The sequence below is a fragment of the Musca vetustissima genome, unplaced genomic scaffold (genome assembly GCF_032173495.1).
Source record: "Musca vetustissima isolate MV318-11 ecotype Yass unplaced genomic scaffold, APGP_CSIRO_Mvet_v1 utg37027, whole genome shotgun sequence".
NCBI lineage: Eukaryota > Metazoa > Arthropoda > Insecta > Diptera > Muscidae > Musca > Musca vetustissima.
This window is the reverse complement of record NW_026886550.1, coordinates 1-12,747: the sequence shown is the minus strand read 5'-3', so window position 1 is coordinate 12,747 and position 12,747 is coordinate 1. Positions and strand designations below refer to the sequence as shown.

Below are 12,747 nucleotides of genomic sequence, written 5' to 3'. Positions count from 1 at the left end.
TGGTTTGTATTGTGGGATGGTGAACCGATTTAAATGGTACTCTAAAATGTAATGGATAAAACCAAAATGAGTAGAGAAAGGCTTTGATTGGAAAACCTAATAACAATATTAACCATACAAGGTTATTAACTTTCAAAAAGTAAAGATTACGAAATTAAATAGGGTGTGAAACTATGGAAAGTTTACTTACCGATCTTCGACTTTGACCTAATTACAGTTATGTACATAATTTAGATGATCTCCTTTAGATCTTCAAATAAATAGTCGTATCGTCATTAAATATTTCTTAAATCAAATAAATATTTGAAATACAAACTCAATAGTCGATAATTCACCTAGAGGAGCAATACAACATCGGAGGGCTTTAATGAGGAAAGCCAGTATATTTCCGTGTGAGGAAATATCGGTTTGTAATGACATGTATAATATCAAATTGTTTTAGTAGTACATATATATTTATAAATTCCGAACCTGTCTAAAATTTCTCGATATTTAAATTTCTATTTCTCTCCAGAACGAAAAAAACGCCGTAGGTAAAAGTTCGGAGGTATGGTGTGGTAATTTTTTAGCTGACAACAATCTTATCTGAAGAGATAGCTTAATACATATAAATTTAATTATTTATTTTTTTTTTGAGATTTCATTTCATCATTTTATTTTATTTTATTTTATTTTGTATTTTCATCCTTATAGCTCGATTGCTTTTTTATCCTTTTCGTCCTTGTTGCACAGCGTTAACATCTCCTTCTATATGTATGTTCGTGACATTCGGATCATAATTGTGACTTTTATAGCAATTACCAAAAGAGACAAATATGAAATTTTAGTTTATTTCATACCCAAAATTAAATGCGGACTTAGACCCCTTTCTTTATTGCTAACTACGGACCAACCAACTTTCAGTTTTTATTTATTTTAATTATACCCTTCACCACACTGTGGTACAGGGTATTATGTCTTTGTGCATATGTTTGTAACAGGCAAAAGGAATCGAGATAGACCCATGGTTCCTTTTGAGAATATGCATAGAATCACTTTCTAAGTCGATTTATGCATGTCCGTCTGTCCGTCCGTCCGTCTTTTGATGTTAAATTGTAAACAAAGTACAGGTCGCATTTATTATCCGATTAGGCTGAAATTTGGCACCGCTCATTTATTTGCCCCAAGGACGAACCCTATATATATTTCCGTCCGATTTTAAGTAAATGGTGCACTAAAGATCCATAGCTAGGCCGATTGACACAACGTACTGAAGTTAATATAAATTAATCTCTGATAAGTTTCATGTTCAACAAAGAACCAGTAAGGAAAGTAGTAAAGTCGGACGGGTCAACTATATGATGCTCAATTTTGTACGCTGTGCAAAATTTTGTGTCAATTTTGTGTGCTCTAAAATGAAGAGAAGGTTGGAATTAGGGAAATTTTAGATTAAGCATCTTGGGTTTGATCCCCTATAATTCCAGGAATTCTGTGTTTTTTTGAGAATCCCCTCAGATCGGTTAGTCGGTTAATAATCCCATATCCCACGAATTATTTTCGAAAGCATGTAAATGCTAGGCAGTGGCACAGGAAATTATCCTGCGTTTCACTGTCTTCTCCACACACTATATGCACCTGTAGCCAATCTTAAGTAGATGTGCCTTCAGGCTGAGGTGTCCCGTAAGATTGCCCGTAAGTCTGCTTATTTCTTTTTTGTTTAGCGTTAGGATTTACTTAGTTTTTCCTTGGTATAAGTTTCAGAATGACATGTTTATGGGTTTTTCTAAGTCGGTTCACATTTAAATAAAGATCACATATTCTAGTTCACCCAATAGTAGCGCCGTCCGACTTTACTAATTTCCTTACTGCTTTTTAAAAAACGTATACATATGAATGATAAATCATGTGGGAAGAGAATTAGATAATAATTTTTTCTGTTCAATAAAAAACACTTAATTTTTGTGCATTTTTTGTTCTAATTTTAGAATATGATGGCCCTTGACAATATATTAGCGTATCTTCAGTACCAGACCACATTTATCTATATACTATTAATATCAATCAATATGATGCAATGACTTCTCGGAGGAAATAAATGCTCTATACAATGAAAATTTACAGAATCTAGAAGTTCTACCTTGATGTAGAATAAAACCTATATTATAACCAGTGAGCGGAGCAGTACAGTCGGACGGGGCCGACCATACGATACCCTACACAACTTCCACGAAACTATAACTTTCTGTGGTTCTATATTCTGAGCTTGGGCAATATTTCGCCATATTTGCACCCTCTTGACCGACTAGAGGTCAACAAATATTAAAAATATTCAGTACAGCCCTTCTAATCACTTGTCCAGATTCCCTTAACCATGGGTTGTGTTGTAATGTTCGGCTTTCAATTTTGGCCTATAGATCGACTCAAAAAAAACACCAAAAATAAGTTTTCGGTCCACTTCATCCCAAAATTATTATCTGATCATCACCGAAAATTATAGGCGTTGTCGGTGACCATAACTTGAACCTCATGGCAAATTTCAAAGCGATCAGCGCTATATTTCCGTCCTCTAGTATGGTAATGGGTTACTAAATAATATATGAATACGTAAGCACCTGTAAATATTTATGTGTAAGTTCCGCATACGAGTACATACGACAATATAATTGGTATCATTTTAAAGGTCAACCACTCCTCTTGAACATATTATCAACTTCTCGGGTCTAGGACCTTCAGGTGCAAATATATACCCCATAGAATACAAATTTTGTAATTTTTCACACAAAAGTCGGGGTCCATTTGACCCGCTAAATATTGACCGATCTTTATCAAAACAGGTGTTTTGATAAAGTGTTTGGGCTATAATTGCGGCCTCTGGAGTGACCAGAAAAACCGACAAAAATAAAGTTTTTGGTCCATTTCATACCCTAAATATTAAATAGATCGACTCAGCTAGTCGAGATATGACCCTGACAACATAGTTGTGTAGGGCATAACTAACACATTCCATTAATACCTGTTACAAATATTATTATTCACTTTACCACGATTATTGCAACAAAATGCGGTAATAATTTTTTATTACCCTGTAATGCGAATGCCACCATAATTTCTCTTTCATGATCCACACAACATTGTCTTAGAATGTTCACAAAACCCTTTTGGCTTATATTAACCGCACTTCAACAATTACCACCAACAGTTACTTACCAACAATTGGCAAAAGCAGACGACGACAGCAGCAACACTTAAACACAATGTTGCAGCAACGACGAAAACGACCACAGATAATGGCATTGCATCAAGTGACCCATATATGGCCAACAAAACAAAGAAGACGAACAACAACATCACAACTATTAGCGGTTACCATTATTTGCATGTATTTGGACAAAATTGCACCCGTTAGGGCTGGTGTATTCTATCCAAGAGGCGGATCATTTGGGGTAAGGAAATTGTCAAGCCAATTTGCCAAAACGACTCAACGAGAGAACAAAAACAAAACACATTGGAACAAAAATCCTTTTTATTGACAGTATTTGGCAGCTGTGGCCATACCAGTGGACTTGCCCAATCGTAATATTTACATGGCTTTTAATTTTGAGTCCAATTATGGTTTGCCATCGAATGATTCCTACAATGAGTGGATAGATAGGGTGAGTAGCCGGAGAAAACCATTGTGATTATTATGATTATGATTCTATTTGTGTAGTGGTGTGAATAATATTTACTTGTAATTTTTTATTGTAACTCAAAAGTCCTTTTCATAATTATTTTGTTTTTCATTCCTCATTTCTTTGCAATAATAGTGGGATTTAGATGAAACCTACTTGGGTATTGGCAACAACGTCACAGTCATTAATAACCGAAATTTAAAAAGGAGCAAAAGTAAAAGATCCCCCTCCGCCAATACATCGGACCAGCAACGATTATTGCCACGTTACGACCGTCGTACATTTTATCGCACATTTACTGGTTATTTGGATCTCTATCAAATGAATGGTACCGGTTGTCTGCTGAGAACGATTTGCGAAGTGGCCGCATCAACAATGGATGAAAACAATGGTGTTTTGGGCAGTATTTTGAAAATTTTATTCATGTAATTACGAATTGTTTTGCCTTTTTCCTCTTTTTGTGATAATTTTAAATTTTATTTCTTAAGCAGAGTGGGGGAAACTTTCAAAAGACATAAAAACAATGGAGATATGTGAAATTTTGCGGATTTGCCAAAGTTAAAAGGGAAGGAAAAGACAGTGGTATTGCATTTTGAAACGTTAAAATCATTCATCGGCTATATATATCATGATAGCTACTATATAAAGCATACATTGCAGGTCAGAATACACACAATACATATAAATTTTGACATGTCCGTCTGTCTGTTGAACTCAGGATAGAGCTCGCAATACACACGAATTTTCAAATGTTCCACATACTATGTGGAAATTTTCAAAGTTTCCCAAAGTGTTAGTCGTATTTCAGTATCAGAATTTTATATTCTGCAAAACAATTATCAACCGGAACGTCTGTAACTTGGTATTTCTGTTTCTTAGGAGAAATTGTCTGAAAAAGCCAATTCTTCGTTAAAACCCGCATTTATTTCCCGAAGTAGTCGTAATTTCTTATTTCAAGTTTTTAGAGTGAAGAACCCCTCAAATACTTTCAATATAGTACCATATTTATATCCTTTATACTCCTTGTTCATATGACTGAACTGGAAAAAGGAAACGAAAAAGGCACAAGTCTGTTAAGTTTTGCGGTTGAGATTTAGATACAGCTCCCACATATAGTTTAGTCTGATTTGAGCTAAATGGTGCACCAAACTCCCAAGGATCCACCTACGGAAATTTACTATGAATATCGCGTGTTCGTCCGTCTGTCTGACTGACTGGTGAGCACGATAACTCTCGTAGGTAGTAACCAAGCTTTGCACATTGTAATATTTCTTCCAGACGTAGATTAAATTCGATTATGGGGAATTTCGGTCCACCCTTTCTGGTATCTCCACCCACAAAAATTGGTAATCCAATATTATAAAAACCAGTGAGCGAAGCAGTATAGTCGGACGGGGCCGACCATATGATACCCTACACAACTTCCATGAAAATCAAACTTTCTGTGGTTATATATTCTGAGCATGGAAAATATTTCGTTATATTTACACCCTCTTGACCGACTAGAGGTCAACAAATATTACTATTATTCAGTAAATCCCTTCTAATTACTTGTCCAGATTCCATTCACGGTGGGTTGTGTTATGATGTTCGACTTTCAATTGTGGACTATATATGGAGTAGAAAAAACACAAAAAAATTAAGTTCATTAAGATCATCACCGAAAATTATAGGAGTTATCCTTGACCATTCCTGGATCCTCATGGAAATTTTCAAAGCGATCAGCGCTGTATTTCCGCCTCCAGTGTGTTAATGTGTTACTAAATAATATCTGAGTACGTAAGCACCTGTAAATATTTAAATGTAACTCCCGCATCCGAGTACATACGACAATATAATTGGTATCAATTTAAAGGTCAACCACTTGGATATACTATCAACTTTTCGGTTCTATGTCATTCAGGAGTGAATATATACGCTATATAATACAAATTTTGTCATTTTTCACACAAAAGTTAGGGTCCATTTGACCCGCTAAATATTGATCGATCGTTATCAAAACCGGCATGATTATACTTTGGCCCAATCCCCTTCTCCATGTAGAAATTCGCGGTGTTTGGGCCATAATTGCGGCCTATAGAGCGACCAGAAAATCAGACAAAAATTTAGTTTTTGGTCCATTTCATCCCTTAAATATTAACCGATCAAAAACAGTAGGGGTCTTCATTGGGCAGAACCCATCCTATATGCAAAATTTCGTGAAGATTGGTCCATAACTGTGCGCTGTATCGTGTTTACAAATTATAATGGACGGACGGACACACATGTCTAGATCGACTCAGCTGGTCAAGATATGACGATCGGTATGCTTAAAGGTGGGTCTAGGACCAATATTTCGTGGCGTTACAAACTCTTGGGGTTGCACAAAGCTATAATACCCTGACAACATAGTTGTGTAGGGTATAATGAATCCCATTAGAAGTGAAGGGAATATGTTTACCAAGCCCAGATCAAATCCTCCCCAACAAATGAAATGTACGACTTGATCCAAAATTTCATCTAAATCGAATGAAATGTCTGATTTAAAATATATACATAATATAAACCGAATGACGAATACAGAGCGGTCTATACCTAGCAAACTTCAAATTTATAATAACACTGTGCAACACAAACAACAACTATCGGGAAATAGATGGCTCGTGTATCGGCAAGTCGTAGCAGTATTTCCAATTTTAAAGACATTTAAAAATATTCGTATTTATATTTCTAGATGTGCATAGTAGTATAATAATATTATACTTATAATAATATTATACTTTAGCCCTCAGCCGACTCTCTGAAAAGGCTATTTTCGGTCCCTTTTCCAGAAATGATTGAAATCTGATTTAAAACGGGTTTATAGCAGGTTTCAATGTTCTACAATTTAGAACAAAAACTTAAAAAAAATATATAAGCACTTTTTTAATAGATTCTCAGAGTAATTAAAAAAATTATGAAACTATTTTATAATTGGGAAAAATAGGTTCAGATTTAGGTATATCTCCCGTTGTCTTAAACGCCATACAAATATTTAATTTCAACGATACACTCTTTTATATCGATCCACGTCGAAAACAGTGAACGATTAGCACATGAAATTCCTAGTGAAGTTTCATATTTTGACAAACTGATTTTTCAAGACCCTGTAAAAAACACAACACATGGTAGTACGTCAAACCGTAATGTGTACTACTTGATATAAACTTTCAAACTTTCCAATTGAAATGTACGATTTTAGTAGACCTCATATAGATATAGATTCTTTATATTGCGAGAATATTTGTGCGGACATTTAAAATATTTGAAATAGGTCAAAAAATTTAATGTATGCAAATATTTGTTTCACGTCCCATGAACTGGGAATGCCATATTAAAACAAAATTTAAGAGAAAACGTCCAACATCTACGAAAAGCTGAAACTGGGGCAGACGAATGTGGCTCAACAAAATTCCATTTGGCTCGTCATACCACTGTCCATTACTGTCCAAAGTAAAATAATATCCTACCAAACATATATTTAAATGCAACATTTCCCTTCGTCTTATCTTTCAAATACATCTTCTGTTTTAACGCCTTTCGAAATGTAAATTGTGGGGTCTGGGTTTTTTCGCATAACAAAATGTTCACAATCACTTTGCACTGTGTTAAAATTCTTGTCCATTCATTCAGTTATTCATATACATACCTATATACAAACATATATTAATATACATACACACATATACCCTTTTGTTTTGTTGTATACTAATTATTCATTTGGGTATCATTTCTTGATTATATGTTAAATAGGCCAACAACATCACGACCCGAATCGCCACCACAACTGCATAACGATATTAACGACGAAGACCTGTATCGCGCCGAATGGCAAGGCCGCAAATATTTGGCTAATAATAATATGGAGGACGATAACGAAAATGAAAATAGCAACAACGACAACAATGCATGCTTGGATTATACACAATGGTGTCCTGAAGGAGTTATTAGTATGATATCAAACTGGTATTAGGTGGGTATTTGTGTTGGCAGCAGCTGAGTTGGAACAGTATATGAAATTCATACACGTTTGGCTGTAATTGTTGTTTATGAAATAAAATGTTGCCTTTTATTATAATGAAGTTTTGTTTTTGTTGTTTTGTTCACACAATGTTTGGTTTTTATATTAATGTGTATTGTGTTATTATTGTCGATAAGAAATTATTTTGATAATATCTTTCAATTGTTTCTTTTATGAGAAAATATGCATTTCTTTTTGGAAATAAATTTGCCTAATATAAATCTGTATATATTTTTGACAAAAGTGGCAATTCCAAAGGAAACCCAAATAAGGCAGATTCAAAAAGTCAGCACTTTGGGTACATACCAAAGAAACTCCTATGTCCAATATCCTGTCAATAGAACAAACATAAATTTATGAACCAATATATGTATAAACCAATTTAAGGGGACCCCCCGCCATTCTCGGGGTCAAAATTTTTTTGGATTTAGTTCGATTCTACACTAATTCAAGAATGTCCCTACAACATTTCAAGTGAAAATCTCAAGAACTCTTGAAAATATAGCCGATGTATTGTATCAGCATCAAGTGACGGCTAAAGGGCTTCTCAAACTTTAAACGCGTTTTTCTCTCTTGCGAATGGCGGGCACGATAACTCAAAAACTAATAACCCAATCGATTCCAAATTTTTACGCGTTCCTCTGTGAGTGTATAGCTATCGTATGAACTAGGATAAAGCCAATCGGTGAAGATCTTCCTTATTATACCCTACACAACTATGTTGTCAGGGTATTACAGCTTTGTGCAGCCCCAAATGTTTGTAACGCCGCGAAATATTGATCCTAGACCCAACTTTAAGTATACCGATCGTCATATCTCGACTGGCTGAGTCGATCTAGACATGTGTGTCCGTCCGTCCGTCTGTCCATTATAATTTGTAAACACGATACAGGCCACAGTTATGGACCAATCTTCACGAAATTGTGCATGTAGGGTGGGTTCTGGCCAATGAAGACCCCTATTATTTTTGGAAAAGATCGGTTATTATTTAGGGGATGAAATGGACCAAAAACTTTATTTTTGTCTGATTTTCTGGTCGCTCCAGAGGCCCCAATTATGGCCCAAACATCGCGAATTTTCGCATGGAGAAGGGGATCGGGCAAAAGAATAAGCATGCCTGTTTTGATAAAGATCGGTCAATATTTAGCGGGTCAAATGGACCCTAACTTTTGTGTGAAAAATGACAAAATTTGCATTCTATAGCGTATATATTTACCACTGAAGGACATAGACCCAAAATGTTGATAATGTACCGTAGAGGTGTGATTGACCTTTAAATTGATACCAATTATATTGCCGTAGGTACTCGTATGCGGGAGTTACACACAAATATTTACAGGTGCTTACGTATTTATATATTATTTAGTAACCTATTACCACACTGGAGGGCGGAAATATAGCGCTGATCGCTATATATGGTCAAGGGCGTTGTACCAAAATGCTAGGTGATGATCAGACAATAATTTTTCGGATAAAGTTTACCGAAAACTTAATTATTTGTGCTTTTCTAGTCGAAAGCCGAACATCACAACACAACCCACGGTGAATGGAATCTGGACAGGTAATTAGAGGGGCTGTACTGATTATTAGTAACATTTGCTGACCACTAGCCATTCAAAAGTGTGCAAATATTGCGAAATATTGCCCAATCTCAGAATATATAACCACAGAAAGTTAGATTTTAATGGAAGTTGTGTAGGGTATCGTATGATCGGCCCCGTCCGCCTATACTGCTCCGCTCACTGGTTTTTTAACTTGGTTTTTGGTCAAAAATCGACGATTTTCCAAAAATATTTTTTCAAAGGTCCGCCATTTTGTTAATTTTAGAGCGAAGTCAATAATCCTAGTTCATACAGGAGCCAGACATGTACTCTTTCTAACGCCGTTGGAATTTTCGGATTCCCATGTTGCAGTGAGGAGTTATCATGCCCGCCATATGTGCCCAAAAATTGAAAAATTAAAATCGAGAATGGGTGGGGTTCCCTTAAATCAATCTATGCACATGCCATTCTGAAATCTATGTATAAATTGCATGCCAACAATTTGTGTACAATTTTTATGAAATCGAGCAAAAATATGCATGAAAACTATATAACTATATAAATATAACTATATAAATATGCATGAAAACGATTTGAAGCACAATTTGCATACGTCATTCGGTATGCTGGAGCAAAGCACGTTGTCCAAATTTTAAAATAAATAAAAAATTGGTTGTTATTTGGTGCACAATTTGCGTGAAAGTGAACGAAAATTATAGGTAGCCCTCAATAACAGTACCTCCAAATTTCGATATCTTAAAAATTTTAAACAAGTTATTCGATCGAATTTTCTAAAATTTGGTATGTTTGTTTCTAAATGGGTACTCAATCTTCCCGCTAAATATTATTGATGATTTTGGACACATTTTAAAAACGCTTATCTGGCAGAGCCAAAATTTGATTTTTGGGTTTCCCAAGAATCCTTAGTAGGTAACCAAATATTAATTGGAGTTAACATTTGATAATTTTTATCAAGTTACACTCCATGCAACAATAGCATGCAGCACAGTAAAAATTGTTTTTGTTAATAATTTTATTATGTTTAAAGCTTATATAAAAACTAGCATATGTCCGCCACTTCGTTAGCGAATTTGAGAACTATTTAAACATGTCTAACTATAATTTTATTTTCAAAGAAAACACTAATCTACCTACAACTCAATATTCCTTTTTATACATCTTATCTTTGTGCATACGGTTCCTTTTGATTGATTTTGAATATTCCTAGAATCACTTTCTGAGTCGATTTATGGATGTTCATCCGTCTGTCTGTCTGTACATGTTAGATTGTAAACAAAGTACGTGTCGCAGTTATGATTCGATTTGGATAAAATTGGCACAGCTCATCTATTTGGCCCAAGGACGAACCCCATTGAAATTGGCAAAAATCAGATTTACATATAGCTCATATGGGAAATTACAAAATTCTTTTAAAATTCCATTAAAAAATTTTGAAAATGTTTTTTGCGAGCACATTTATGATTTTTGGTACATAGGTTAAGAAAAATATGCTGATTCGAAATCTGTTCGCGTTCACAAATTCGGAAGCTGTGAACAAAAGTTATAGCGGTTTTAAATCTTGTATTTTAAATACAAATTAAATGAATTCCTATTCGTTGTAATTCGCGAATTTCTTCACAAATGCTTAAACACCATTGTTTTCTTGCATACTAGTCAAATCACACTGAGCATGAAGGATGAGTGTCTGGCCAATGTAAGACCCACAGTATTGTTTTTGGAAAAGATCGGTTAATATTTAGGGGATGAAATGGACCAAATACTAAATTTTTGTCGGTTTTTCTGATCGCTCCAGAGACCGCAATTATGGCCCAAACACCGCGAATTTTTGCATGGAGAAGGGAATCGGGCCAGAGAATAAGCATGCATGTTTTGATAAAGATCGGTCAATGTTTAGCGGGTCAAATGGACCCTGACTTTTGTGTGAAAAATGACAAAATTTGTATTCTATGACATATATATTTACTCCTGGAGAATGTAGACCCCAGGAGTTGATAGCATATCCAAGAGGAGTGGTTGGCCTTTAAATTGATACCAAATATAGTGATGTATCTACTCAGATGTGGGAGTTACAGTCAAATATTTACAGGTGCTTACGTATTCAGATATTATTTAGTAACCCATTACCACATTAGAGGGAGAAATATAGCGCTGATGGCTTTGAAATTTTTCATGAAGTTCCAGTTATGGTCAAGAACAACGCCTACAATTTTCGGTGATGATCAGATTAAAATTTTGGGATGAAATGGACCGAAAACATAATTTTTTGTGTGTTTTCGAGTAGAGCATAATCCGAAAATCACAACACAACCCACCGTGAAGATAATCTGGACAAGTAATTAGAAGGACTGTACTGAATATTCGAAAAAAGTAAGGAAGAGGTGTTGTTGACCTCTAATCGGACAAGAGGGGGCCAATATCACGAAATATTACTCAAACTCGGAATAAACATCCTCAGAAAGTTAGAGGTCGTGGTAGTTGTGTAGGGTATCGTATGGTCGGCCCCGTCCAACTATACTGCTCCGCTCACTGGTTTTAGTATGGTTAAGAGGATACGGTTTAGCCTTAATCTTCTAAAATATACGACGCTTTCTTCTGTAAATTCTTTTAGATGATTGTTAAATATCGGTAGATTCATCTGATAAGAGTTTCGACGTCATTAATGGCTAAATATATTGCACTTACAATACATTAAAATTATCAATATTAAAAAGCTTGCAGTTTGCGAATTAGTTGAAATCAGTTGATGCGCATGCGATTTTCGTAAAAACCGAATCAATGTCTTTCAATACTTATGCCACTCGATGCACTTTACTATGCAAAAAGCCTAAAAATGGCTAAAAATCACGCAACGTGCATACGATTTTTATGCGCATCCGATTTAAGTAATCTCCTATGAAAATACGCAAAAGGACACCTATTTTAAAAGGATCGGTTAAGAACCGCGGATGTGCCTCCACAATCAAATTTGGATAAAATACGCATATTATTCGCGTATCGAAGTATTTTTGACCTATTTCCACACAGATTCGCTAATTTGACAATACAAGCATAAATGCATGTAAAATTAATTCGAAGAAACCCGCGATTATTTACGCGAATTTGTCAAAATAAGTTTTTGCAGTTTTTCCCACATTCAAGGTACCTATATCCGCCGTTTTATTGGACGGAATTGAACATGGATGGGCTCATTAGATCCGGCACGTAAAAAAACTAAAATCACGCGGGGTTCCACGGAATTTGAATGGACTTTCTTAATTTTAGACTCAAAAAATATGTTTTTTATAAAAATTTACGCACCAAATTTCGTCTTTGGAACCCAATTGCAAAGAAGCTACCGTGAGTACATTCATGAGATATACACTAAACGAAGCAGAATCACGAGTTCTACAATCCTATAATTAGTTTATTCTATTATCTGGATGCGCATCCTAATTATAAGAAAAATTAAAAAAACACGGAAAATCCGGCTTCAAAATGTCAGCATCCATTTTGGCTG

At 35.1% G+C, this 12,747-nt stretch overlaps 1 protein-coding gene across 1 annotated transcript; it reads left to right on the top strand.

The window, feature by feature from the left end:
• Nucleotides 1-3,233: 3,233 nt before the first annotated feature.
• Nucleotides 3,234-7,618, top strand: LOC133334055 (uncharacterized; the record flags this gene model as incomplete). The annotated part of the gene is made up of 4 exons (XM_061542354.1): nucleotides 3,234-3,422; nucleotides 3,510-3,632; nucleotides 3,786-4,075; nucleotides 7,422-7,618. Coding segments are annotated over exons 1-4 (799 nt in total), but the record flags the coding sequence as incomplete, so codon positions are not given.
• Between the last annotated feature and the right edge of the window lie 5,129 nt (nucleotides 7,619-12,747).